Source organism: Melanerpes formicivorus, unplaced genomic scaffold, assembly GCF_026170545.1.
Source record: "Melanerpes formicivorus ecotype bairdi unplaced genomic scaffold, bMelFor1.0.p_v2 SCAF_3, whole genome shotgun sequence".
Lineage (NCBI taxonomy): Eukaryota > Metazoa > Chordata > Aves > Piciformes > Picidae > Melanerpes > Melanerpes formicivorus.
This window is the reverse complement of record NW_027142355.1, coordinates 27962343-27989791: the sequence shown is the minus strand read 5'-3', so window position 1 is coordinate 27989791 and position 27449 is coordinate 27962343. Positions and strand designations below refer to the sequence as shown.

General features: G+C 42.3%; 1 protein-coding gene across 1 annotated transcript in view; it reads right to left on the bottom strand.

The window, feature by feature from the left end:
• Nucleotides 1-113: 113 nt before the first annotated feature.
• CTTNBP2 (cortactin binding protein 2) overlaps nucleotides 114-27449 on the bottom strand; it is a 27883-nt gene continuing 547 nt past the window's right edge. The window contains exons 2-12 of the mRNA XM_068169812.1: nucleotides 26719-26805; nucleotides 26535-26634; nucleotides 22227-22379; nucleotides 21789-21976; nucleotides 16800-16978; nucleotides 13409-13614; nucleotides 12996-13181; nucleotides 10896-10956; nucleotides 9877-10009; nucleotides 4876-4977; nucleotides 114-1721 (exon numbers count right to left, since the gene is read on the bottom strand). Of these exons, the coding sequence (XP_068025913.1) occupies nucleotides 1479-1721; nucleotides 4876-4977; nucleotides 9877-10009; nucleotides 10896-10956; nucleotides 12996-13181; nucleotides 13409-13614; nucleotides 16800-16978; nucleotides 21789-21976; nucleotides 22227-22379; nucleotides 26535-26634; nucleotides 26719-26805 (1638 nt within the window). The 3' untranslated portion in view covers nucleotides 114-1478. The remainder of the gene's footprint in view (nucleotides 1722-4875; nucleotides 4978-9876; nucleotides 10010-10895; nucleotides 10957-12995; nucleotides 13182-13408; nucleotides 13615-16799; nucleotides 16979-21788; nucleotides 21977-22226; nucleotides 22380-26534; nucleotides 26635-26718; nucleotides 26806-27449) is intronic.

Below are 27449 nucleotides of genomic sequence, written 5' to 3'. Positions count from 1 at the left end.
TAATACAACAGTGATATTTGCTAAATGTATTGTGTGGAAAATGGTTACAGAAATAAGCTTTGAATATTCCATTTCTGAAGAGGTAACACAAACTAAGAAACAGACAGACAATATGCAGTACAAAAATTTTATTGACATGAGTTTGGGATGACAAAGGTGAAGTGTTAGGAGACAGCTAGCTAATCCTTCCCTCTTCCACGTCTATCTTGAGGAAAAAATGCTGCTTCAGGCATTACAGGCATGACTGTGTTACCACTCATGGTTTCCAAACCCATCTCCTGCTAAGCCCATTGGAAGGCATCAAAGTCTGACCTCAAGAAAAATCAGCACTTTCCTTTGCCTACCAGATGAGGTATCAAGACAGTGAGCATTTCCACATTATTACCATTCATAAGCATATAAACACAGCTACTGCAGGAGAGGCTGAGGAAATACTCTCTTTGTAGAAACTCTCCCACGTGGGAACACGATCTACCTCTGTAACAGAGGGGGAAAACGAGAGAGACTTCATTTTAACTGCAACTGAAGCATCATTTCATGGCAACTACATCTTAAATCCATAACAGAAATCGCTAATCACACTGTCACTCATGTTATCACTACTACATTATCTCTGGTAATACTGTAGTTAAGTTTGTGCTCAAATTCCTTTTCAATAAAACCTGTTGCTGCAAAACACTGCTATTTCTTTTTGAAACACTAGTGAAGTATATAAAAGTTTTTACAGTATACAAGAAAAAACTAAGTTCATAAATGATCACATTTTCTTAGCTTCTATCAAAGAACAAGAGTCTGAGAAAAATAACTTTTATTGCATTCTAATTTCTCAATCTTTTTTCTTCTTCCAAAGGTAAAAGTTAAGATGGAAATTGATGACATTTTAGATGAGGAGAAGCTCGAGAGAAAGAAAATCACAGTTCAGCAGGCAGGTGATGGGGAAATCAAAGCATTTAATATGGCTTGTAGCTGAGAGTAATTGGTCTGTATTTGCAATCATTTTAGTTATTGCCACATTCCATTAGTTTCTCATAAAGTGAAAATAAAGAGGTCTTTAAAATGCACGGATGATCGCTTTTAGCCATGGCTGTACATATTGTGCAACTCATCTGAATGCAGTTTAACACATGAGCTTGATAGAATATATATTGATATACAGTATATACACAATCAGAATCCTGTGGTAATACCCCTGAAAATTACCATTTCAAATGAGTAATTTTCATACTAAGAGGAGGAGGGGGAAAGAAACCCCAAACATCTACGACGGTGGCAAAACTGCCTATCCCTAAAGTTTAGAATCGATAGAATTTCCAGCTGATTTACACAGAAATAGAACTGTGGTCCTGTACAAACTTTATATTACAGGGAAACAGTTTATTTTTGTTAAAAAAAAGAAATAAATATTTACAGATTTTAGTACTTGGTTCCTTGCCTCAGCGAGCCCTGTGTGAACACAGATAATTGTCCTGGAGGCAGGGTCATTTGTTAGGTTTTTCTGTGTGTTTGTGCAAATTCCAAATCTCTCTTTTGGTGGTGGTGTCGGCCTCTATTTGCCTTGTATTACTGCTGCTGCTTCTTTGAGTATTCGGCGTCGAAGGCTGGGTGACTTTACTTCTAGGAACAGGAAGGAACGATTTAACCCTTGAAACACCCAACTCTGTCTTTGATTTACTGTTGCTGCTTTCCACAGTTCGACTGCTGCTGAGAGGACGCATTCCATCCTGCGGAGAAGAGAAAAAAGCATGTTCTGTACGCAAAATCATCACTGTCCAACTTGAGAAACAGACAATCAACCCTACCAGCCCTGCAGAATCCTTGTGATTTACAGTATTGCACTGTATAATAGGACAGCTTCTTATACTTGGTGAACAAACTATGGCTCTTGTTTGCATCTTTGACTGAAAGGAAATAACATCACCAACAGCTGAGTGGGGTTTGTGCATTGCCATTGCAAGAAACAAGCCCTGTGAGGAAAGGCTGAGGGAGCTGGGGTTGCTTAGCCTGGAGAAGAGGAGACTCAGGGGTGACCTTATTGCTGTCTACAACTACCTGAAGGGGGGTTGTAGACAGGCGGATTATGGTCTCTTCTCCCAGGCAGCCAGCACCAGAACAAGAGGACACAGTCTCAGGCTGTGCCAGGGGAGGTTTAAGCTGGATGTTAGGAAGACATTCTATACAGAGAGAGTGATTGCCCATTGGAATGGGCTGCCCGGGGAGGTGGTTGAGTCACCACCATTGGAGGTGTTCAGGAGGAGACTTGATGGTCTTTGTGGGTGACATGGACAGTGGCATTGAGTGCACCCTCAGCAAGTTTGCTGATGACACCAAGCTGTGTGGTGCAGCAGACACGCTGGAGGGAAGGGAGGCCACCCAGAGGGACCTTGACAGGCTGGAGAGGTGGGCATAAGCCAACCTCATGAAGTTCAACAAGACCAAGGGCAGGGTCCTGCATCTGGGTCGAGGCAATCCCAGGCACAAATACAGGCTGGGCAGTGACTGGCTGGAAAGCAGCCCTGAGGAGAGAGACTTAGGGGTGCTGGTGGACAAGAAGCTCAACAGGAGCTCTCAGTGTGCACTTGCAGCCCGCAAAGCCAATCAGATCCTGGGCTGCATCAGGAGAAGTGTGGCCAGCAGGTCGAGGGAGGTGATCCTCCCCCTCTACTCAGCTCTGGTGAGACCCCACCAGGAGTACTGTGTCCAGTTCTCGAGCACCTATTACAAGAGGGATGTGGAGGTGCTGGGGCGTGTCCAGAGAAGGGCCACAAGGATGATCAGAGGGCTGGAGCACCTCTCCTATGAGGACAGACTGAAGGAGTTGGGGCTGTTCAGTCTGCAGAAGAGAAGGCTCCGAGGTGACCTTATTGTGGCCTTCCAGTATCTGAAGGGGGCCTACAGGAAGGCTGGGGAAGGACTTCTCAGGATCTCAGGTAGTGATAGGACTAGGGGCAATGGAATGAAGCTGGAGGTGGGGAGATTCAGGCTGGATGTGAGGAGGAGGTTCTTCACCATGAGAGTGGTGAAGCCCTGGAATGGGTTGTCCAGGGAGGTGGTTGAGGCCCTGTCCCTGGAGGTGTTTAAGCCCAGGCTGGATGAGGCTCTGTCCAGCCTGATGTAGTGTGGGGTGTCCCTGCCCATGGCAGGGGGGTTGGAACTAGATGATCCTTGTGGTCCCTTCCAACCCTGACTGATACTATGATACTATGGGGTGCTTGGTGCCATGGGTTAGTAGTTTAGGTGGGTTGGATTGGTTGATGGGTTGGACGCGATGATCTTGAGGGTCTCTTCCAACTTGGTTTCTTCTATTCTAAACCCTTAAATTTGATTCTTAGGGGAAATTGGGGAAATTTCAAGCCACCACATCACACTTTAAAATTTTAAAGGCATAGCCTAAAACTACCACAGGTGCCTCAGTTTCAGGAACGTTAAAAACACATTTTATTTCTTTCATTACTGTGGAGAAATGACAGCTGCAGCCACAGCTAAAAGGCAAAAATTGAAAAGTTAGGTAGTTATGAGCCGAAAAAAAATAAGAAGAAATCATCTTTACAGCTTGACTAAAGAGATTAACTTCTTTGGTTTGCCTTTTTTTTTCCTTTTGTACCACCAAGATCATAAACTGCAACAAAATAATCCTGCCAAAACCACTACTTCAAGAATGGAAGTTGGAAAGGGAAGTTGAAATGCTGGTCACATTTTAATCCATAGCCTTACAGGCTGCTTTCTTATAAATTACATTTGAGCATCTCAAATTATTTATGCTAAGAAGCTACAGTCTTAAAAATTGGACTGTATTCACTCTGCCCAAATTGACATGCCTGAAATTCTGGTCAGATATGTTGTTACTTTTTATTCCTTTACAGTCAAAGGGAAAGAAGTTAGGTAAGCCATTCAATGATGGTCACTTATATATATATCTTTCATGGGAGATGCCTATCTTTCCACTGGCAGGGAAGCAAAATTAGAACCTTATCTGTTAAGAACAGCTGAATCCAGATCACTCTCTGGGCAGCAATGTTACCAAGTTCATTTTCATCATCAGCTACTGCTCTTCACATAAAGGTTGGTGGCAGACCAATAGACCATTCATCCCCGTCTATTCCTTTTTAATCAATTTGTTTGTATCCTGGGTCAAAGATTCTGAACTCTTAGCAGTTTTCTCTTTCTCCTTCATATATTGGAAAGCATTTTTTTCTTCCATTCAATTAAAACAAAAGTATATATTACCCTTTTCAATAATTTATCTCTTCACTGTTAAAATCTCAACTCATGCAGTATTGCTTTTGTTACCTACAGAATTCTATGGTAATCACTACAAGAAAAAAAGCTAGAAAAGTGAACCATTAACCAGCAATTTTGCATCAAGAATCACAGAATTGTTAGGGTTGGAAGGGACCTCAAGGATCATCTAGTTCCAACCCCCCTGCCATGGGCAGGGAGCCCTCACAGTAGATCAGGTTGCTCAGAGCCACATCCAGCCTGAATTTATAGAAGCTCTGTGCTTTTGCAAACCTACTGAATAACATGAATTAGGGGGTGAAACAATGAACCTGAGGCTTTTATTTCTCTCAAAATCTGATGCAAATAACATAGAATGTCAAAGTCACATCAGTGATATTTCACCTCGGGCGAGGGTTTTATGTAAACACAAAACAGGAAACAAATATATCCACTGTTTGATAAATCTTTAGTTTCCATTAAGACACATGGAAGAAACTTGGCATGGTGTGTCTAGCAAGTTTCCTAAGAACCATGCCAGTTTATTTTTGTGATAAACATGGCACTGGAACGTTACTTCTTTGGATCTCATAAGGACTTCAGGTTTTGGAGAAAGTCCAGACACCTTCCCTGTCCTACTGTAAAAGTTGTTTCACCTACCTTTTGTGCTGTTGTTTTACTTGGATTAGTACCACTGGCTGAGAATGCAGGATTATTCTGGGAGTTACTGAATGTCAACAACTCATCCTTAGAATCTGCAATCTAAGAAGGACACAAAAGTGATTATTTTTTTACATTATTATTCACAGCAGTTTCATTTGTCAAATTTGGGAGTCTGTATTTCATTTTAACATAGTTTCTGAGCAATGCAATGAGTAAATATCCAAAGGACAACTGAAAAGTTTTTATTTTAGTCCTGAGTGTGCTTGCAGGAGATGGGAGAGGGATTTCACATTGGCTAGTATCAGAGGAAAGTGAAGTCTGTATTTCCAGAGCAACTAGGAATAGTGCATTAGGAACAGTGTGGCCAGCAGGAGCAGGGAAGTCATTGTGCCCCTGTACTCTGCATTGGTTAGGCCACACCTTGAGTACTGTGTTCAGTTCCGGGCCCCTCAGTTTAAGAAGGACATTGAGACACTTGAACGTGTCCAGAGAAGGGCAACAAAGCTGGGGAGAGGCCTTGAGCACAGCCCTATGAGGAGAGGCTGAGGGAGCTGGGATTGTTTAGCCTGGAGAAGAGGAGGCTCAGGGGTGACCTCATTGCCCTCTACAACTACCTGAAAGGTGGTTGTAGCCAGGAAGGGGTTGGTCTCTTCTCCCAGGCAACCAGCACCAGAACAAGAGGACACATTCTCAAGGTGCGCCAGGGGAAGTTTAGGCTCGAGGTGAGGAGAAAGTTCTTCACCGAGCGAGTTGTTCATCATTGAAATGTGCTGCCCAGGGAGGTGGTGGAGTCACCGTCCCTGGAGGTGTTCAAGAGGAGATTGGACGTGGCACTTGGTGCCATGGTCCAGTCATGGGGTCTGTGTTGACAGGTTGGACTCGATGATCCTCGAGGTCTCTTCCAACCTTAGTGATACTGTGATACAATTCAGCAATGCTTAAGGACAGTTTCCCATTAAATTCTACCCATCCTCAGGAACATGACAGGAAGAAATAATCCTTTTCTTTTCCTCCTGCCATATTTCTCCTCTACTATTTTCCATCTGACCTGGTAACCATTCAATAGCAGGTAAGCACCTGATCCTCTTTCTGTCCTCACTGAAAACTTAGTATTTGATCCTGGGGCAAGCTGATCAGATTCAAATCTGCAACTGCCACAGCTTTGCAGTTCTGTTCCCAACATAACAGAGGCAGCAGAAACAAGCTTGAATGAAAGAGCACATTAGAGAGTAGTAATTTTTTTGATGGAAGCCTGAAATTGCAGCACACAAAGAAAATCTGTAACAGCACCTTTACCTCTCTAAGGCTCTCCTATGCAACTAGGAAGTTAATAACAGAAATTCCAGCCATGGATGGCCCCACCCATGGTGAGGAAACTGAACAAAAGACAGTGACATCTATCTCCTTCCTTATCTAACCCATATTTCCTTGAATTGTCAACAACAAGTGATTACATTTGACATGCTATTCAACAAAATTTTTAAGTTGGTTACCATTTCTCTAAGCACATCCCACTCTTTCAAGGATAGATGCAGCAAGTCCCTGCTAAATGACTAGTGATTAGGTTGCGAGCTGGGTGCACGAAATAATGGCTGTGACCATGAAATAACTGAGTTTCCAAAGTGACCATGAAAGAATTGAATTTTCCACACTCAGTCAAACTAAGAGTGGCATCAACAAAACCTCCACTCTGGACTTCTGGAGGGCAGACTTCAGTTACTTAAGGAACTAACTCAGGAGGTACCTTGGGAAACAGCCCTTAAAAACAAAGGGGTCCAGGAGGGCTGGGCCTACTTCAAGAAAGAATTCCTGAAGGCACAGGAACAGGCTGTGCCAATGTGCCGGAAGATGAGCTCCCGGGGTAGGTGGCCAGCCCAGATAGGCAATGAACTTCTGAGTGAATGAAGGGGAAAAAAGAGGGTGTATCATCTTTGGAAGGAAGGAGAGGTTACCCATGAAATGTTTAAGGGTGTTGCTAGGTCATGTAGGAAAAAAATTAGAGAGGCAAAAGCCCATTTAAAGCTTAGACTGGCCACTGCTGTGAAGAACAAAAACCCCTTTCACAAATATATTAACGGCAAGGGGAGGGGCAAGGACAACCTCCACTGGAGAAGGGGATAGAGTCCATCATGAGTAAGTTTGCAGATGACACCAAGCTGGGGGCAGGAGTTGATCTGTTAGAGGATGGGAGAGCTCTGCAGAGGGACCTCGACAGGCTGGACAGATGGGCAGAGTCCAAGGGCATGAGATTGAACACATCCAAGTGCCAGGTTCTAGACATTGGCCACAGCAACCCTATGCAGAGCTGGGGTCAGAGTGGCTGGAGAGCAGCCAGGCAGAAAGGGTCTTGGGGGTACTTGTTGATAGTAGGCTGAATATGAGCAGCAGTGTGCCCAGGTGGCCAAGAAGGCCAGTGGCATCCTGGCCAGTGTCAGGAATAGTGTGGCCAGCAGGAGCAGTGAAGTCATTCTGCCCCTGTACTCAGCATTGGTTAGGCCACACCTTGAGTCCTGTGTCCAGTTCTGAGTCCCTCAGTTTAGGAAAGATGTTGAGTTGCTGGAAGGTGTCCAGAGAAGGGCAACAAAGCTAGTGAGGGGTTTGGAGCACAAGCCTTATGAGGAGAAGCTGAGGGAGCTGGGGTTGCTTAGCCTGGAGAGGAGGAGGCTCAGGGAAGACCTTATTGCTGTCTACAACTCCCTGAAGGGAGGTTGTAGCCAGGTGGGGGGTGGTCTCTTCTCCCAGGCAACCAACACCAGAACAAGAGGACACAGTCTCAAGCTGTGCCAGGGGAGGTTTAGGCTGAATGTTAGGAAGAAGTTCTTCAGAGAAAGCGTCTCAGAGAGACGCTTCTCTCAGAGAGAGAAGTCTTCAGGAATGCGCTGCTCAGAGAGGTGGTGGAGTCACCACCACTGGAGGTGTTTAGGATGAGACTGGATGGAGCGCTTGGTGCCATGGTTTAGTTGATTAGATGGTGTTGGGTGATAGGTTGGACTCAATGATCTTGAAGGTCTTTTCCAACCTGATTAATTCTATATAAGTTCTATATCAGTTCATCCAAGATACCACACAGAGGAGCTCAGTCCCAGTAAGGAGGCCCAGCCAGCACCCATAGATGATACTGGAAGAGTCACCAACCATTGCCCTACCTAACCGGGGGGCCACCAGGCCCCCCGGCCTTTGTTGTCACCACCACCATCACCCAGTGTGCACCATGGGCACTCACCAGTGATGAGAGGAGGATCCCTCAGCCCAGATGGGCTCAGCTTAGGGCTTCTACCTTTCCTAGGGGGGATTAAATAGGGGAGTGGGTGGGGAAGACCAAGTGGCCACACCTGGGGTGGGAGGAGACTCCAACAGAGCCCAGGTGCTCTGGGATCTGAGTGGAGAAAGGGGGAAAATGGGGCAGGTGAGGGACTTCTAGGGTGTCAGGGAGTGATAGGACTGGGGGGAATGGAAAAAAAATAGAAATGGGCAGATTCAGATTGGATATTAGGAGGAAGTTCTTCACAGAAAGAGTGACTGGCCATTGGAATGTGCTGCTCAGGGAGGTGGTAGAGTCACCATCACTGGAAGTGTTTAAAATAAGACTAGATGAGGCACTCAGTGCCATGGTTTAGTTGTTTAGATGGTGTTAGGTGATAGGTTGGACTTGATGGTCTTGAAGGTCTTTTCCACCCTGGTTAATTCTGTGATTCTGTTTTGATGTGACTCATGCAAGTACTGTAAATACTTAAAAAACCAAAACAAATAAAACCCAAACACTGTAATACAGGGTTTTATTAAATAGGTTGAAAAATCTTCCCAAGCTTTTATTTATTTTTTTTAATAAAAACTTGGTTGACTTCTAAGGCTAAACAGAATATTTAATAAAGCACAATGAATGGCACTACTGTGGGGGAAGATCCTCGAGGATGCAATGCACCAGCCTAACTGGGCAGTAGCCTATGGCTGACTGGGTTGCAAAAGATACAGATCAGCTGATCTGGTGTGAACCAGCCTGCTGTCACAGCCATCTACTTCAGCTATGCTAGAATTAAAGGAAGAAAAGAAGAAATTGCTACAGCTAAAGGATGCTCTAGGTGTAGAAATTATGTGAATGAGATCCACAGCTCCACACTCTGCTCCAACAGGCCTCCCATAACCACCCACAACCCATTCCAGCATAGAACTTAGCCCCAGACCTATGAAGAACTGGGGGAGAACCAGGCAAATCCTGCCAAAGCTCAGTTCAACTCCAAGGGCAGAGCCAGCCATGCCAATTCAGCAGTGCAGTTGTTCTCATCAGCACTAATTGGTGTTCAGAAGGGTATCACAGTATCACCAAGTTTGGAAGAGACCTCAAAGATCATCGAGTCCAACCTGGCACCACAGACCTCACGGCCAGACCATGGCACCAAGTGCCACATCCAATCCCCTCTTGAACACCTCCAGGGATGGGGACTCCACCACCTCCCTGAAACTTGGAAACATTCTTCATCCTTCTGCCACTATTAAAGAATTAAGTGAATCCATTCTTTCTTGCTTGAGGGTGCAAGACTGCATTTTGCCTACACAGCAGAAGACAGTTTAGGCACTTCTATGATGGCTAATGGGGTAACATTAAACAAACCAAATGTGCAGTGCAAATTAGGGCAATCTTTCTGTCTTTAAGACTACAAAAATTTCCCAGTGGAAGCAACAATAGCCTGACAGACACATGGGGAACAATAATGCAGAAAAGGCTCTTGTTGAAGGCATTTGTGAACTTACAAACTTCAGCTTCCACTGCAAAAATCCCTACAACACAAAATAGCAAAGGTGCAATTTAAAATAATATAGATGAAACTAGAACACTTGCCCTCAAATGTATAATTTATTAGTTGACTTTGGCTTGTTCCCAAATAATTTCATAATTTCCTTCAGCTCAGGCAGTGCTTGTAAATTAAACATTCATTATAAACACGTAGCAAGCAACTGCATATGGTAATGATGTAAATTATTTAAGAACCTTGTGTTTACCTTACTGATATCAGGCTCAGATTTGCTGGAACACATACTTTGAAGTTCCTGCACAAGATCTACTTCATCATCAGAACCAAGGGACAGCCTTTGCTCTATATTTAATGTTCTCAACTGATCCTTCTCTGAAGATCTGGTTAAAAAAAAACCCACAACACAACAAACACACTGAGAAGAACAATTAAAATTGAGCTATGGTCCAGGATTTTAGGTTTAATACTATGCACACCTGAAAAACAGCAATTTCTTTCCAAATGACCTTTACTGCCACAAAGAGAAATAAAAGAACACCTAATTAGGTGGCAGCAATAGTTGTCAGTAGTTGTTCTATCATAATAGATTTCTTTTTCTAGTAGAACTCCTCTCTCCATTCTGAAGTTCTAACAAAGGATTATTGTGCCTACTACCTTCAGAAACTTACCTCTTTGTAAGACGGAGCAATCCGTTTACTCCGCTCTCCTTTTTGGACTTAATCCCAAACACTTTATAAAACCCTGTGGCTTACTAGAAGGATAAATATTCTGTGCTTTTTGTGTCTGTGAATATGGCTTCAGACTGAAGTAAAGTCTCAAATGCATTTCCTTCTGGCTAATTCATGCACTTGCTTAGAGAAACTGTATGGCTTTGACCGACATGCATGCACTACACCATTTGGGTTTGCCATTCAGCGAGCTCAAAGAGCCAGAGGAGTTTTTAAAAGACAATGCCAGTTGAGAGAACCATACAGCTGGCTTTTCATGGCAGAATAAGTGTTACATAATACATTTTTAAGTCATCCACTATTCTGTTACATAAAAAGACATGCAGTGCTGCAAGGTTTGAAGCACAGGAATGTGTTCTAAAATTACATGGCAGTAGATACATTTTATTTTCTCTTGAAGGATTCAAAGGAATCCTTCTCCATATATAGGACCAAAACACTGCCAAATTCAAACTCTTCATCAGAATGTGCTGGTTTACAACACAATTTTATCATCTTTGTTCATTAAGTGCTATGAATACCAGAAATTAAAACTTACTTTGTGGTGAGAGGAGCACTTTTCTTACAGTTTGGTTGCAACATAGTCCTAGATTTTATACCTGCACAAGAAGAACAATTGCTGCATTAGTGTATTACCACGTGTGTTGATTTCTTTATTCTGAAAGCTGCAACAAATAGGGGAAATGCATTCCCATTTACTGGCTAATTATATCAAGAGTCTGACAAAGATCAGAATATATCTCTTGAAGGCGGTCAGAGTAGCACGAGGAACAGCTAAAAAGCCAAATGGGGCATGAGTTGTGCAAGCTTTTGTGGAAGACTAAACACGAGGCTGCTGTGTGAGGCACCTGAACAACCCTTAATGGTTCTCTCAAAGAGAAACCATTTGTCAACAGGAAAAGATTTAAGGTTGCTTCATTTAAGTACAGTAATACAATTTACCCTTACTTGGGCAAATGTTTGATTCTGATAGAAATGGAAGGCTTCTAAAATTAAATTCACCATTCCATTTTTCACTTTTATTCTCAGATACTAACTGGTCTCCAAGAACATACTCAGGATGCACAAGCTACAGTATCAACCATCCTACTTCAGGTTAGCCAACCTCATGAGGTTCAACAAGACGAAGTGCAGGGTCCTGCCTCTAGGTCGAGGCAACCCCAGGCACAAATCCAGGCTGGGCAGTGACTGGCTGGAAAGCAGCCCTGAGGAGAGAGACTAGGAGGTGCTGGTGGACAAGAAGCTCAACATGAGCTCTCAGTGTGCACTTGCAGCCCGCAAAGCCAATCAGATCCTGGGCTGCATCAGGAGAAGTGTGGCCAGCAGGTCAAGGGAGGTGATTCTCCCCCTCTACTCAGCTCTGGTGAGACCCCACCTGAAGTACTGTGTCCAGTTCTGGAGCCCCTATTACAAGAGGGATATGGACATGCTGGAAGGTGTCCAGAGAAGGGCCACAAGGATGATCAGAGGGCTGGAGCACCTCTCCTATGAGGACAGACTGAAGGAGTTGGGGCTGTTTAGTCTGGAGAAGAGAAGGCTCCGAGGTGACCTCATTGTGGCCTTCCAGTATCTGAAGGGGGCCTACAGGAAGGCTGGGGAAGGACTTCTCAGGATCTCAGGTAGTGATAGGACTAGGGGCAATGGAATGAAGCTGGAGGTGGGGAGATTCAGGCTGGACGTGAGGAAGAAGTTCCTCACCATGAGAGTGGTGAAGCCCTGGACTGGGTTGTCCAGGGAGGTGGTTGAGGCCCTGTCCCTGGAGGTGTTTAAGAGCAGGCTGGATGAGGCTCTGTCCAGCCTGATCTAGTGTGGGGTGTCCCTGCCCATGGCAGGGGGGTTGGAACTAGATGATCCTTGTGGTCCCTTCCAACCCTGACTGATTCTATGATTCTATGTTCATTTGGTTCCTTAAATCCCCTTAGTGGGATTAGATAACTTCACCACGCAAACAGTCACGTAAACCCTTCTTTATCAAACACCATAATGAAAATGATGTAAAAAACTTTACAAAAGCTTTGACTGCTCATATTTACTTATTTTTCTTTTTAATTAAAGTGAAAATCAAACAAAAATCTTTGATTTTAAACCAAAGATCTCTTCCTTCCACTAAAGGACTTCTAAATTAATCTACCCAAATTATCTGGTACAATTGAGCAAGGGATGCATGATCTGAGGATGCACATTCTCTTTATTTTTTTCACTTGGATTCAGACAATGAAATTATTGAAGAGCAGCTAAAAAGTATTTGTAAAAACACAAGTGATTAAGGTCATTAGGAGTAGAACTAAGGAATAAATACCAATTTAATAATGATGTTTTCTCTAATCCAATGTTGAGGTAAAGAGTAACAGAACATCATTCCATACAATATGAGGTGGAACTACTGCTTAGTTTTCCACCATCTGAGCCAAAGCTTACCCTATTACCAGACAACATGAAGGGTATTAGAACAACCAAACCAGAATGAATTAGGATACCTCACAGTCACAAAAGGTGACTTTATGTTAAGAAAGTAAACAATTTTGTCCTGATAAACATGAGTTTCATTTAAGTGAGAACTGACACAGAAGAAAAATTAATGATCTATGAATCTTGAACACCCACACCTGCTTTCAGAACTGAAAATAGAAAGCTTTACCTTCAGTATTGGTCTCCTGTTTATTCCATGCCTGGGAGGATAAATGGCCTGACTTTTTGCGAGGACTTGTGCTCACTTTTCTCCAAGAAGCATTGTCACCTCTTTTCTTACTACAATTTTTGTAGCTCGAAACAACAGACAAAGGAAAGTTTCCTCCTTTAAAATCTGCTATGTAATTATCTAGCTCTGAAACAAAAGCGGAACAGTGTTACGAACATAGCGTTGCAAATGGTGCTTTTTAGACTACCTCGTACAAGTGCTCAGTTTAGTGACTGTTGTGCTGTTAACCACACATCTCTCATCCACAGTAACCCCAGTTATGTTTTGTGGAAGTTTAAAGCAAGGAATGGAACAGTTCAAAGTCTCACTTTGTCAATGTTAAACTACTCGCCTTTGAGATCATTCACTGTTACCTGCTCTGGGTAGAGGGCAGCCATGCAAAACAGCTTTATTTAGCAAGATACTGAGAGCAGCTTTAACAACAGCCTGTTGACCTTGGCTAGGACTTTTTTTTGATACTGCTTGTCCTGGTACAGATGGTCTTTTCACAGAGGCTCTGGAGAGTATTGCTTCCTGGACTCTGGGAGCTATCACAGCATTCCATAACTTGGACATCCACCTGTAGGCACACAAACACTCCCTTAACTTCAGAGACAATTACTAAAGATTTTATATTTTGGGTAACATGTAAGATTTTGCATTTTCAAGAAGCCCATAGCTTTTGGACTTCCTATTGTACCCTGTTTGAGAAAGGAATTGATTTTATTCAAAGTTTGGTTTACATTTAGTTATTTGAATTAATGTTCTTCCAGTTGCCTTTCAAACTGTTTGCCATCTGATGCTTTTCCTCCTTCAGGTAAAGACTATAAAACAACCTTTTCATTTTAGGGCTAAAAGACAGAATGTCCCCTAAAGATGCAAGTTCATATATATACACCAAGAAAAAAAGCTCCTTTATCTTTGCCAGTAAATGGAGGAATTTCCATGATGGTAGCTGCTTATTCATAGCCTATCTGTTGCCAGTGTGGGGAAAAGGAGGTATTCAGTTATTCATCCTTTCCAGCATTCTTCCATTTCCAAACTTGTTCAATTTGCAAGACCCTTCTTTTGTACAACTGCCTTCCTCTCACTCTCCTTTTGTTTGTTTGATGTATGGAGTGCTCTTTCCAGGATGCTGTGGATTTTTCAGATTGTCTGGTTTGCAAACTGAGCCTTCCTACAAAAATTGTGATTCAAAGGGACATGGCTTTTCTGGGACTTTTGCTCTTCTAAGATAGAAATATCACATTGTTTTAGCACAGGAGCAAAAAAAATTGTATTAGGAAATAAATAAATAAATGCTATTTTTCACAGCTTACAGCTCTCAAGGGATAAAGGAGTTAAGGCTAGGAGTTTCAGGCTTAGAGCTCAGATCACACCTATAACACACGGAGACAATCATTTGTTGGGTTGTTTTTCTGTCTTTTTTTTTTATTATTAATTAGAATGCCTGAATCATTTCATATTAAGCAATTTTGGTTAGTTATGAAGCACAAGACTGAGTTTTAATAATAGGTAGCCACACTACGAAGTGCTGGCATAAGCTTGAGAGAAGTTAAATTACTTAGAAGAGTAATTAGTGCAGTTGTTGTAAGTAAAATGCATATTGGAGATGTTCCTTGAAGCTTCCTTAGCTTCGTCTTGTAGATACCATTCCATATACATACAGCCTGAGTTAAGCTACCAAAATAAACCATTACTTTCATGTCAGTGAAAAGAACACTCTCTCTCCATTTATACCTATGAAAGCTTTTGGTACTGCTAGCTTAAATGGTTGGAAATGAGTGCTGCAAAGAGAAAATAAATTGAGCCCATTCTAATATAACAGTTAACAATTGATGGGCTGTACAATGCCATCCTCTCTAAATAAAGTTCCAATTTGAATTTAGCCTTAAGTTTGTGCTCATCTTGATCCAGTCCCCAGTTCCTGATAGAGGTAATACTTAGGGAACGGTGCAGAAACCTCCTGGGCCTCAAAAGAGCTGAAAAGTGAAATCATTTTCTGTCAGAACACCATCTTTCATTCCCTAGATTAACACCAGGGAAAAAAAATGTAGCTAAAATTTTCCTTATGTGTTCTACTCTCCAAAACAGGTGAAGCTACATGAAATAGTAACAGCAGGGAACAATTCGCTGTCATGCCTTCTCTTTTCCTTCCCAGCTGCCTGCATCTACCATTTGCATCATGCTAACACTTAGCCCAGAACAAAAAGATAGCTGTCTGCTGTCTTAATGAAGCTAACTGACTCAGTAAAGCTTTAATAAATGCAAAAATACCAGCAGAATAGCACAGTGGAGAGGAGGGGCATGAGGGCGTAAGTGATTAATTAGATGAAGTAACAGCTACCAGTGAGCTGCTAATTAAAGCTATTGCTAGTTTATGACCACACTGTTAGCCATCCTACTGCTAAACCAAAAACATCCAGTAAGTGCTCACTGGAGCTCTGCTTTTAAATTTTTCATTAGTAGACAGAAAGTACCTTAAAATGAGGAGTCCAATAGCATATTGCTGCTACAGAAGACGTTTTGGGGCTGTGCTCAAAATAAAGCATTGTCAAGCCAGTCAAAGTTACACTTAGGAGAAATACAAACTCAGAAATGCATAATTAAGGGATGTAGAGAATCGTTTTTCAGTCCTGTACTAATGCCATTGCAATAAATAAATTATTAAGCCATTTCAGAGGTCATGATTCAAGAAGGGAAAAAGGAGATAGACACACAGTGTATATTATTTTTTTAGTTCTCAGCCCCCATGAAATTTCAAGTGAATGCACATCCACATTTAGACTTTGAGAATTACTCTGGGTATTAGATAATTTGTCTTTTCAGGGGAAAAAACAAAGGAGAAAAAAGGAAAAGAAACATGAATATGGAAAATGTATCAAGATCTGCAGACAGAACAAAAGACGATCTAGCTGGTGCACATGCTAAGCACAGGGCCCTGGAAGAACAGTCAGCAGAAACCAGTACGAAAGACAAGTCAGAGAGGAAGCAGAAATGGCAATTCAGCAGAATGCTGTGAAGCAGGGTGAGAAAAGTAACATCCCATCTCCACAAACCAATGTTACTTGAATTCTGATTAAGTTTGAATCTTAATTAGGGACTCCTTGCCTAATATAGCCAAGTAACATCTTAGCACAAAATGAATATGTTTTACAAGTCTGTAACTTCTCTGCATCTGCAGAGAAGCTAGAATGTGAGCAGTTGTTCATGCAATTATAAGCAAGAAAAGACAGAATGTTCATCCTTCTTTTCTGTAATTGGGCATCTAACCCTATGTATATCTAAATGTATACATCTGCCTCATTTACTAAGCTGACAGATCTGTGATAGATGCTTAAAAATGTAGTATGTTTTTAAAAGTGAGAAATCAGTCTCCAAATTTTCCTCATAGAACAACTTGAAAAGGAAACTATGAACCTTTTAAACTCAGAATTCTTGAATCTTATTGTGGTCTGTTCACTAATGAACTGCTTTCTTTGCAGTGCTGTCTTGACATTAAGAAGAAAACCTTTAAAGACCTCAGCAATATCAGCCATTCCAGTACAAGTAATATTTTGTAACTTCTGTCAGAAAATAACTGAAGATCACAAGAAGACTGATTTATCAATCAGTATCACACATTCAGTTCCCACTTGTGGCTTTCAAAATTGCCCCTCTAGTAATTAAATATCAGTTAGGTCAGTTTGGGGAGAAATGTAACTACATTTGTAATAGGTATCTCTTTGGCACTGAGCAGCCTCAAACAGGAAACAGAAATCTTACTTCACTGTTGCTTGGCTGTGCCCTGGCACCACAGGACAAGAGAAGAAATGTTTTGGCCCCATAAGTGCTTCAGGTGCTCCTAGACGTGATAAGCAAGAGTTCAGCTGGTGCCAAACAGCGAGGATCCAGTCTATGATCTTGCACACAGGATCACATGGAGGAGGCACTTTGCCTCTGAACTGCAGAGAGAGATGATGTTTGACATAAAAGCTCTGCTGCAAACACTCTCCTTGAACCCCCAAGGCTTGTGTTTATTTTAACCTGGTATATTGCTGTTACATAAATTAGGAACAGGCAAAAACTGGTCAAACTTTTTTAATGAAGTATACTGAGGCCTTGTTGTATTGAAACTTATTTCCCTCTGCTACACTTAAACAGATATCTCCTTATCAACACATTGACATGTCTTTACTTTCTTGTGGAAAACTGAGACACAAATTTGGTGCCATTGCTCCTTTTATGGTGTTTAAAATGAAGATTACAAGAGACATTTACCATATTCTCTGCAATATAGATGATATAATAAGGCATATAAAAACTCCCATACAATCACACTGAACAGGAATGTCTGATCCAGGCATGTTCTCCATGGATTTCCATATTGATTTTAGATTTAGTAGCAACGAAGGAAAGATGCCTTCCTCTGATATTTACAGTTCTTAGTATGCCTTGTTAAAGGCAAATTATTTGGTGCCAGAAAATCTTTTATTTTATCTGACTCCAAATTACAGCCTTCAGCATCCTAATCCTAGGATTATCCTCTGGAACAGTTTGAATTAAAGGAAGCATTGAAAGATGCACTAGGGATACTGTTTGTCAGCGCTGAAGCCAAAGTGCCTTGACAGAGTCTGCAGATGAACAATATAGCATAGCAAAATATTTAAACTGTTCCCATATATCCTAATAGTCCACAATAAGGAGGAAAGAAGTTTTAATCTGAAAACATGAATATTAAGGCACCAAAAAAAGGGTATTAGAGTACACAGCAAGGCTCTCCGAAATGGTCAATTGTTCAAACAAAATATGTGCTTTGACTTTCCCTTACATTTTGGTAGAAGGTAAATCTTTCTTCTATTTTTAACTTTGAAATACACTAGTTTAAGCCCCATACCAACTAGCATTTGAGTTTGCATATGGCACATATATGCATTCATTTTTTTTTTAGTTACTAGCACACTGGGCATTTTCATTCATTATTTAATTAGGGAAGGCACAGAAAGATACATGGCCTTTTTCTCCAAAGAGCCACCATGTGCTTTAGAGAAAATAAACTCAATGAGATTACTACCCAAATTCTGCTCAAATTCAGAGGTAGGAACCCATTACCTTGTCAAACCCTAACCTACAAGACTGAGGATTGTTTATAAGCCTAAACACAATAGCCTGAACAACATCTGCTGCATGATGTTGTACCTTCTGGGAGCCAAAGCTGTTTGGCAGAATAAGGTTGAACCAGCCTTTGGGAACAGTTCAGAATACCACTGCTGCTACAGTTGTCTTCGTTGCTGTATTTCTTGGCCTTATGCTCAGTTGAAGACATCCTTCTCTTTGATCTTGATTCATCTATGATCAAAGTGTTTCTACCCTTTCAGAAAGGGGCTTAGATCACTAGCTGTTCTCCAGTGTAGACTTGAGAAGACAATCTTTCACCTTAAGAGGATGAATGAAAATTCTGCTGCATACTTTCATTGTGCTGTCTGATGGCCTATACTGCATCAGTATGGCACTACAGTGTATCTGCAACAGACTGTCCCACAGACCGTTGCTAGCCTCCTTTTAATTTGCAAGGATCCTTGAAACCATTCATACCCTTGTCTAGGTAACTACTCACAATGGTTTCAGTTTGCCATGGCTGTAGAGACTCAAAGATGTAAAGCACACATGGAGAAAAAAGAAAACATTTCACACTGAAAAAAAGTACTTATTCATAATGTCTTGCTTACCTGAATGTTGTCCTTGCCAAATACTCAGAGAATCAGGCCTGAAGTAACTGTGAGATTCAACAGTTCTTACATACTTCTATATGTCTGTGTCTTTTTCCTTTTCTCATCTATCCTAGTTCTAATGACACGTTCATATCATGGAGGGGGAACCTGTTTTTGTCAGATTCTGGTCTTTCCCTGCAATGTGTTTTATGATTACCTAGGGAAGTGGTTGAGTCACCACCCCTAAGGGTATTTAAAAGAGGTGTAGATGTGATGCTTAGGGACACAGTTTAGTGGTGGACCTGACAGTGTTACGTTGGTGGTGAGACTTGAGGATGTTAGAAGTCTTTTCTAACCTAAATGATTCTATGTTCTATGAAATAACTATGCCCTTAGGAAGAGACTTGATGGGGCGCTTGGTGCCATGGTTTAGTTGATTAGATAGTGGTGGATGATAGGTTGGACTTGGTGATCTCAAAGGTCTCTTCCAACCTGGTTAATTCAATTCTATTCTATTCTATCATGGAGCATCATGGAGCAGATCCTCCTGGAGTCACTACTCGCTCAGAAGAATAGTGAAGAGGTGATTGGGAGCAGTCAGCATGGCTTTGCCAAGGGCAAATCCTGCCTGACCAACCTGGTGGCCTTCTATGAGCAGGTGACAAAATTAATAGATGAGGGGCGAGCAACTGATGTCATTTACCTGGACCTGAGCAAAGCCTTCGACACTGTCCCACACCACATCCTGGTCTCCAAACTGGTGACACATGGGTTTGATGGGTGGACCACTAGATGGATAAGGAACTGGCTTGATGGCCGCACCCAAAGAGTGGCTGTCAATGGGTCCATGTCCCAGTGGAGGCCAGTGACAAGCGGAGTCCCTCAGGGATCAGTCCTGGGACCTGTCTTATTCAACATCTTTGTGGGGGACATGGACAGTGGCATTGAGTGCACCCTCAGCAAGTTTGCTGATGACACCAAGCTGTGTGGTGCAGCAGACACGCTGGAGGGAAGGGAGGCCATCCAGAGGGACCTTGACAGGCTGGAGAGGTGGGCACAAGCCAACCTCATGAAGTTCAATAAGAGCAAGTGCAGGGTCCTGCATCTGGGTCGAGGCAATCCCAGGCACAAATACAGGCTGGGCAGAGACTGGCTGCAAAGTAGCCCTGAAGAGAGAGACTTGGGGGTGCTGGTGGACAAAAAGCTCAACATGAGCTCTCAGTGCGCACTTGCAGCCTGCAAAGCCAATCAGATCCTGGGCTGCATCAGGAGAAGTGTGGCCAGCAGGTCGAGGGAGGTGATCCTCCCCCTCTACTCAGCCCTGGTGAGACCCCACCTGGAGTACTGTGTCCAGTTCTGGAGCCCCTATTACAAGAGGGATGTGGAGGTGCTGGAACGTGTCCAGAGAAGGGCCACAAGGATGATCAGAGGGCTGGAGCACCTCTCCTATGAGGACAGACTGAAGGAGTTGGGGCTGTTCAGTCTGCAGAAGAGAAGGCTCTGAGGTGACCTAATTGTCGCCTTCCAGTATCTGAAAGGGGCCTACAGGAAGGCTGGGGAAGGACTTCTCAGGATATCAGGTAGTGATAGGACTAGGGGGAATGGAATGAAGCTGGAGGTGGGGAGATTCAGGCTGGATGTGAGGAGGAGGTTCTTCACCATGAGAGTGGTGAAACCCTGGAATGCGTTGTCCAGGGAGGTGGTCGAGGCCCCGTCCCTGGAGGTGTTTAAGAGCAGGCTGGATGAGGCTCTGTCCAGCCTGATCTAGTGTGGGGTGTCCCTGCCCATGGCAGGGGGGTTGGAACTAGATGATCCTTGTGGTCCCTTCCAACCCTGAATGAAACTATGAAACTATTCTATTCTATTCTATTCTATTCTATTCTATTCTATTCTATTCTATTCTATTCTATTCTATTCTATTCTGTTCTACTCTACTCTACTCTACTCTACTCTACTCTACTCTATTCAAAAAAGTAAGCTAAGAAAAATAATACATTAAAAGTTTCATTGATGTATTTCCCATTACTTTATACTCATTATTCCTGTTCTTGCTATTAAAAAATACCTTGGAATATTTCTGAATTTCCTCATTATCATCACTGGAAAGTTCCATTACCACACATTTCCTCTTTGGGATCTCTTTGAGTTATTAAGCTTTTGTAGAGGTGAACTGTAGCACAGGGCACAGGAGATGACGTCCCCAAGGATAACCAAGGCATCCACAGCTGAACACTCAGAACTGACAGTGGGTCTGTTGTCCCAAACCAGGATCCCCTACTACAGACAGTTTTTTCTATTCCTAGAACAATCTCCCTTTTAAAGTCTGTTCATAACTCTGCTGCCAAGATTATTTTCTTTGCAGCTGCTTTGATTAAACTTCCCCTTCCAAAGCCTAACACTGCCTGACTGTCTGCAGTAGCTGCTATCACATTAAAAAGATTTTCTTCCAAATAGCTGTGAAAATTCCACAATTCCGTTTGTGCCCACATCCTTCTTTTCATTTCCCATCTTTCATTTATTTATTCATGTTTAAGCAGATTTCCCATCTTTATTCTCTTTTGAACTTGTGTTCCAAGTTCAGCAGGCTTACTGGCTCAAAACAACTTTCCTACTGATACATCTTCACCCCTCTTTCCTCTTTGATTTGAAAATTAGGAAAAAGTGGGTTTTTTGGCTGCTTAAAACTCAGACAGTACACAACTGGACATATAACCATCTTATTTTAAATATACACAGTAAATTCCTCAAGAAAGGGATTTTACATTTGCTGAACAGATACATACCATCATTCTCACAGAGAAGATGAAAAAAATTACTTAAAGAAGTCTTCATACTGCAGGCAAGATAAGCAAGTATCTATGGTGTCATTATTTGCAGCCAGCCTGTGTGTTTATGCTACTTAGCCATGGCCAGACACCTTCCTCTATGAGGCCAAGCACAACATTTACAAATACACAGCCTGGGTCTTCCCAGAAATGAATGCTACAACTTAGCTATCTGCTCAGTTTTGACATATTGCAGATATTCCACAGACAAAATTGTGGGAGCTGATTCAAGCTCTTACCTTGTTTATAACTTTTCTTCTTAAAAATCTTTGAAGCAAGCCATGCATTGGTTCTCCATCCCACCTAAGTTGAACCCAGCGGAAATGCTGCTGGACCAGCAGGTCAGAGCCATGAAGATGACATTTTGCAATTGTCCCCAGCAAAAAGCAGTTCTCATGAAAGTAGAAAGCACCAGAAGCTCCATTTGCTAAAAATAAACCGTGAAACAGTTAACTGAAATACTTTGACAGGATTTCCTATAAAAGCAAGAAGCAGGGACGTGACGAGAAGGAAAAGAAATCCACCAAAAATCAGCCTTAAAACATGCTATATTTGGTTAAGAAATACTGTTAGCAATAAAGAAAAATTACATTTTTCTCCTGCTCCCTGTTTGTCTTATATTATAGCACATCAGCACTGTAGTAAAACCATTTCTCCATTCCAAATTCTTTAAATACCTCTTTGAATAGTGCAAGGATTTTCCGAACTCCGATTCTCAAGAGGTGCCAGAAAATCTCCTAGTAATTCAGACAAAGAAGTCCTCTCCAGATTTTCCAAAATCACAATGACTGTCTTGCTTACAGGAGGCTGTTTAACTGGGATCAGACAAGCTGAAATATAAAAGAAAAATCCCATTAATGTCTACTTATGAAAATTGACTTGTATTTAGGTACACAGATTTTACTCATGCAACAAAGGAAGTGTTTATCTTTTGCCGCCCAAGTTTCACATAAGCAGACAGACTGTGTAATACCTTCCACACTGGAAGCACAAAAGTCAAACTGTAGAAAGAATACTGTATTTGCAATAAGAAAAAACATCTGAAAGCTATTATCAAGATTAATTCCTGCAAGAGCTATCACTGGATTTTCATAGATAGGAAGGATTTCAACGCACTTGAACCAAATCCAATGGAAAAGACAAGCAAAGAGGTCTGAAAGAATTTAGAGTAAGAATTTAGAATAGACCAGGTTGGAAGAGACCTTCAAGATCATTGTGCCCAACCCATCATCTGATACCATCTAATCAACTAAACCATGCAACCAAGCACCCAATCAAGTCTCCTCCTAAACACCTCCAATGATGGCGACTCCACCACCTCCCTGGGCAGCCCATTCCAATGGGCAATCACTCTCTCTATGAAGAATTTCTTCCTAACATCCAGTCTAAACCTCCCCTGGCGCAGCTTGAGACTGTGTCCTCTTGTTCTGGTGCTGGTTGCCTGGGAGAAGAGACCAGCCCCTGCCTGTCTACAACCTCCCTTCAGGTAGTTGTAGAGAGCAATAAGGTCTCCCCCAGCATTTCTTTCATTTGCTGCAACACATCCTACAAGCATAAGATGTACTCTTGATATCATAGAGTCATAAAAGGATTCAGAATATTCCATGTTTATAAGAAACTTAATCATTCTATGAGATTGACTCTTTGTTTGCTACAATCCTTTCTTCAAAATTTCCTTCAATGTATTTAAGAATCAGCCAAATAATCAGAGCTAATGTGATGCACAAACAATAGCACCTGAACCGAACAGGCATTAAAATCACGCATCTAGATCTCCCTCATTCATATTTGAGGTACTGGTTTTAGAAAGATACCGCCTTTGCAAGTGGTCCTGTAACACTAAATCCCAGATGAATGCTTCTGTATTACAAGTATTAAACACACAACAATTTTTCATTTTTTCAGAACTTTCTGAAGGTAGTACTAAAGATGGCCCTCAAGGAAAATGATAAACAACAGGCAAAAACTTAAGAGCAACTGACTGTTGCTAATGACTGCTATTTGCAGGTTCCTGAATATCATGCCCTATTTTCCTAATAGGATGCAGCTGGACAGCAGAGGACAGGTACACACTCTCTGTCTGATGGAAGCATTTAGGGGAGAAGAGTGCTCTCCTGGGAGAGGAGATGCTGCTGAACAATAAGCAAGAAGCAGGCAGAAAGATGAAAGTCTCAAACAGCAGCACAATGCTGAAATGCAAGCATTTACGACTGTTAAGAAGTGTGTGCTGCTGACACAAAGCAAAGCATCCAAAAGAAGAAGCTTTCCTAAGAGAGAGTGGCTGGTAAACAAACCAGACTATGAGTGATTTTCCTGCCTTTAGGCCAGACAGCAAAGCATAGCTGACTTCTGATTCAGTGGTCTCCTCTCTCCCAGCAATGTGATGGCACTGAAAATAATATGGGAATAATCACTGACACATAATACTCTCCAAACTGTGACTGGGATTTCCCAGAAGAAAAAAACTGACATAGGTGGAAGTTATGCCATAAGTATGCTACCAAATGGAATGGAACACTGGCACACCATTGCACAAGTCCACGGCATGGCTCTACTTCTGCTTGTGAGCTCAGCTGTTATCAGAAGGGACTGTTCAGTTTGTTGCAAATAAGAAAGCCAATGAAAGCTACAGAATGCAAGTGTGCTTGAAGAATAGGCCTCACACTGCAGGCACACAGCAAGTAGCTGACAGCATTCAGTCTCACTCGCTGAACAGTAATTTCTTCAGCAGCCAGTTCTGGGGCCCCCAACACCAGGACATGGAACTGTTGGAGCAGGTCCAGAGGAGGGCCACAAAGATGAGCAGGGGGCTGGAGCACCTTCCCTAGGAGGACAGGCTGCCAGAGCAGAGGCTATTCAGCCTGGAGGAGAGAAGGCTCTGGGAAGACCTTAAAGCAGCCTTCCAGTATCTGAAGGGGGCCAAGAAAAAGGGCTTGTAGTGACAGGATGAAGGGGAATGGATTGAAGCTGGAAGAGGATAGATTTAGACTGGATACTAGGAAAGAATTCTTTACAGTGAGGGTGCTGAGACACTGGAACAGGTTGCCCAGGAAGTTGTGGATGCCCCCTTCATGGAGGTGTTCAAGACCAGGCTGGACAGGGACTTGAACAACCAGGTCTAGTGAAAGGTGTCCCGGTCCACTGCAGGGAGATTGGAACTAGATGACTTTAAGGTCCCTTCCAACCCATACCATTGTATGATTCTATATATTAATATCATATACTATATTATTATTATATGGCTAATACTATGGTGAAATAGAAGACATCAGAGTTCAAATACAGGCGTGTAGGCAAAATGCAGTACAACTTGTGCTCCACAAAACGTACTGCTTTTTCCTTTGCCTTTAGGACTATTCTATTCCTTTCATATCTTTTATTTTTATGTTTTCCTTCCTACTTCTGACTCCCCCATGTGCCCCCATTCTTCTGCTGCCATACTTAATTTCTGTCATTCTTGTCTACTTTGCCCTTTTTCACACTTACCATTTATTCACTGTGAATTTACAGACGTACGGCCTACTGACTACTGAGACTACTTCACTGTGGAGCACCCAAGTAAGAGAACTTTAATCTACATGGAGCTATTCCCAACCATTAAGAGAAAATTGTTCATTTTAACAGAAATTCAACTTCGTGCTTTAGGAATGAGTCAGAACCCACACAGTAACATTTCCCTGGCACGGCTGACAAAATCTGGCTGAGATCCCCACATAAGTACCTAGTAAACAAGCCTGTATCAAAAGCAATTGGTCTGATTTTTTAAGAACTCTTTCACAGAACTCTTACTCACAGAAAGGTAATAATTATAGCTTCCCTTTTTGTATCTTTTTTTTTTTCCTCCCAATAATAATTACAGCAGTTACAATAAGACAACAACAGACTTTTATTTCTGATTCAGTAGATGTGAACCATAGCAACCAACTTTTAAAGGCTCACAAAGGGAAAATGGAATAGAGCAAGTGCAGGGTCCTGCATCTGGGTCGAGGCAACCCCAGGCACAAATACAGGCTGGGCAGTAACTGGCTGGAAAGCAGCCCTGAGGAGAGAGACTTGGGGGTGCTGGTGGATGAGAAGCTCAACATGAGCTCTCAGTGTGCACTTGCAGCCCGCAAAGTCAATCAGATCCTGGGCTGCATCAGGAGAAGTGTGGCCAGCAGGTCAAGGGAGGTGATCCTCCCCCTCTACTCAGCTCTGGTGAGACCCCACCTGGAGTACTGTGTCCAGTTCTGGAGCCCCTATTACAAGAGGGATGTGGAGGTGCTGGAAGGTGTCCAGAGAAGGGCCACAAGGATGATCAGAGGGCTGGAGCACCTCTCCTGTGAGGACAGACTGAAGGAGTTGGGGCTGTTCAGTCTGCAGAAGAGAAGGCTCCGAGGTGACCTCATTGTGGCCTTCCAGTATCTGAAGGGGGCCTACAGGAAGGCTGGGGAAGGACTTCTCAGGATCTCAGGTAGTGATAGGACTAGGGGCAATGAAATGAAGCTGGAGGTGGGGAGATTCAGGCTAGATGTGAGGAGGAGGTTCTTCACCATGAAAGTGGTGAGACCCTGGAATGGGTTGTCCAGGGAGGTGGTCGAGGCCCCGTCCCTGGAGGTGTTTAAGCCCAGGCTGGATGAGGCTCTGGCCAGCCTGATCTAGTGTGGGGTGTCCCTGCCAATGACAGGAGGGTTGGAACTAGATGATCCTTGTGGTCCCTTCCAACCCTGAATGATACTATGATACAGTATGATACTATGAATGAGACAAAAAAAATTATTAAGAAGTACTAATTTTCATCAAATGGCACAAACTTTTGGCAGAGTTCCCTACTGGACTGTCACACTTTGTTCTACTAGTTTAGACTCGTACCATTTTCCCCCAGGCACCTGGACATCGATAGGTTCTGTTAAAAAAATGCCACCCACTATGCAAAATGTTTTCATGGATTTTGGTACAATTTTTCTTACAACCTACCAAAATCAGTCTTGCTGAAATAAACTTACCACTATTGATGAAGAGTTCTGCAAGCTGCTCCTTGGAGAAACCAGCATCCACTTCAACTTTAACGATTTCACACGTGGATCCTGCTGACACTTGCTTTTGCTGTGTTGAAAATGTATAGACTTGGTGAAATTGTGAAAATCCTAACTTCTGAACTAATTTACTTTATATGCTCTGTGTCAATACCTTGATGCAGGCTGCTATCTGATATGCTATGTAGTCCTGCAAGCTTCCTTCTGGACCATGGAAAATGACATTACGGTATTGTTCAACCTACAGACAGACAACAAACAGTCCTGGAAAATTCATCAACTTGGGTTTGTTTTTGTTTAATCTTGATGAGACAATCAGCACCTGAACAGACAAAACTCTTTGGTTTACACTACTGAACTTTGTAATCTGTACTACGTTAGTTTCAAAATAGGTGATATTTGCATTCAACATCTTGAAAATAGACCGATAACATTTATATCCTAATTTGTAAAACTACATGGAAAGGTCATTATAACAATCTGTAAAACTTGAAAAATTCATGTAGGAAGGAGGAGTCTGGGATATACAATATTCAGTTGATTTTGAATTGAAATAGATAAACCAGAATGATGTTCAAATCGTCGAAGAGTAATTTATATCACTGCTAACATAAAGACTTAGACTAAGGAGTTCATTTCCAGTTGAAATGGGATATTACCAATACAGTAGAATAAAAATTATTTCATCTGCCTTAACTGTAAAATGACTTAACCTCTAAAACATCAGTAAGGGAATACACTTATATCATTGGGCAGTGTTGCTGAATACAACAGAAACCTACGGGACAGAATTGTTCCAACAACGTAAAAAAACTATTCAAAGGCATAGCAGAAATTACACAGATGTCAAAGTCAATCTGATTTGCATAGGCATGTCAAAAAGGT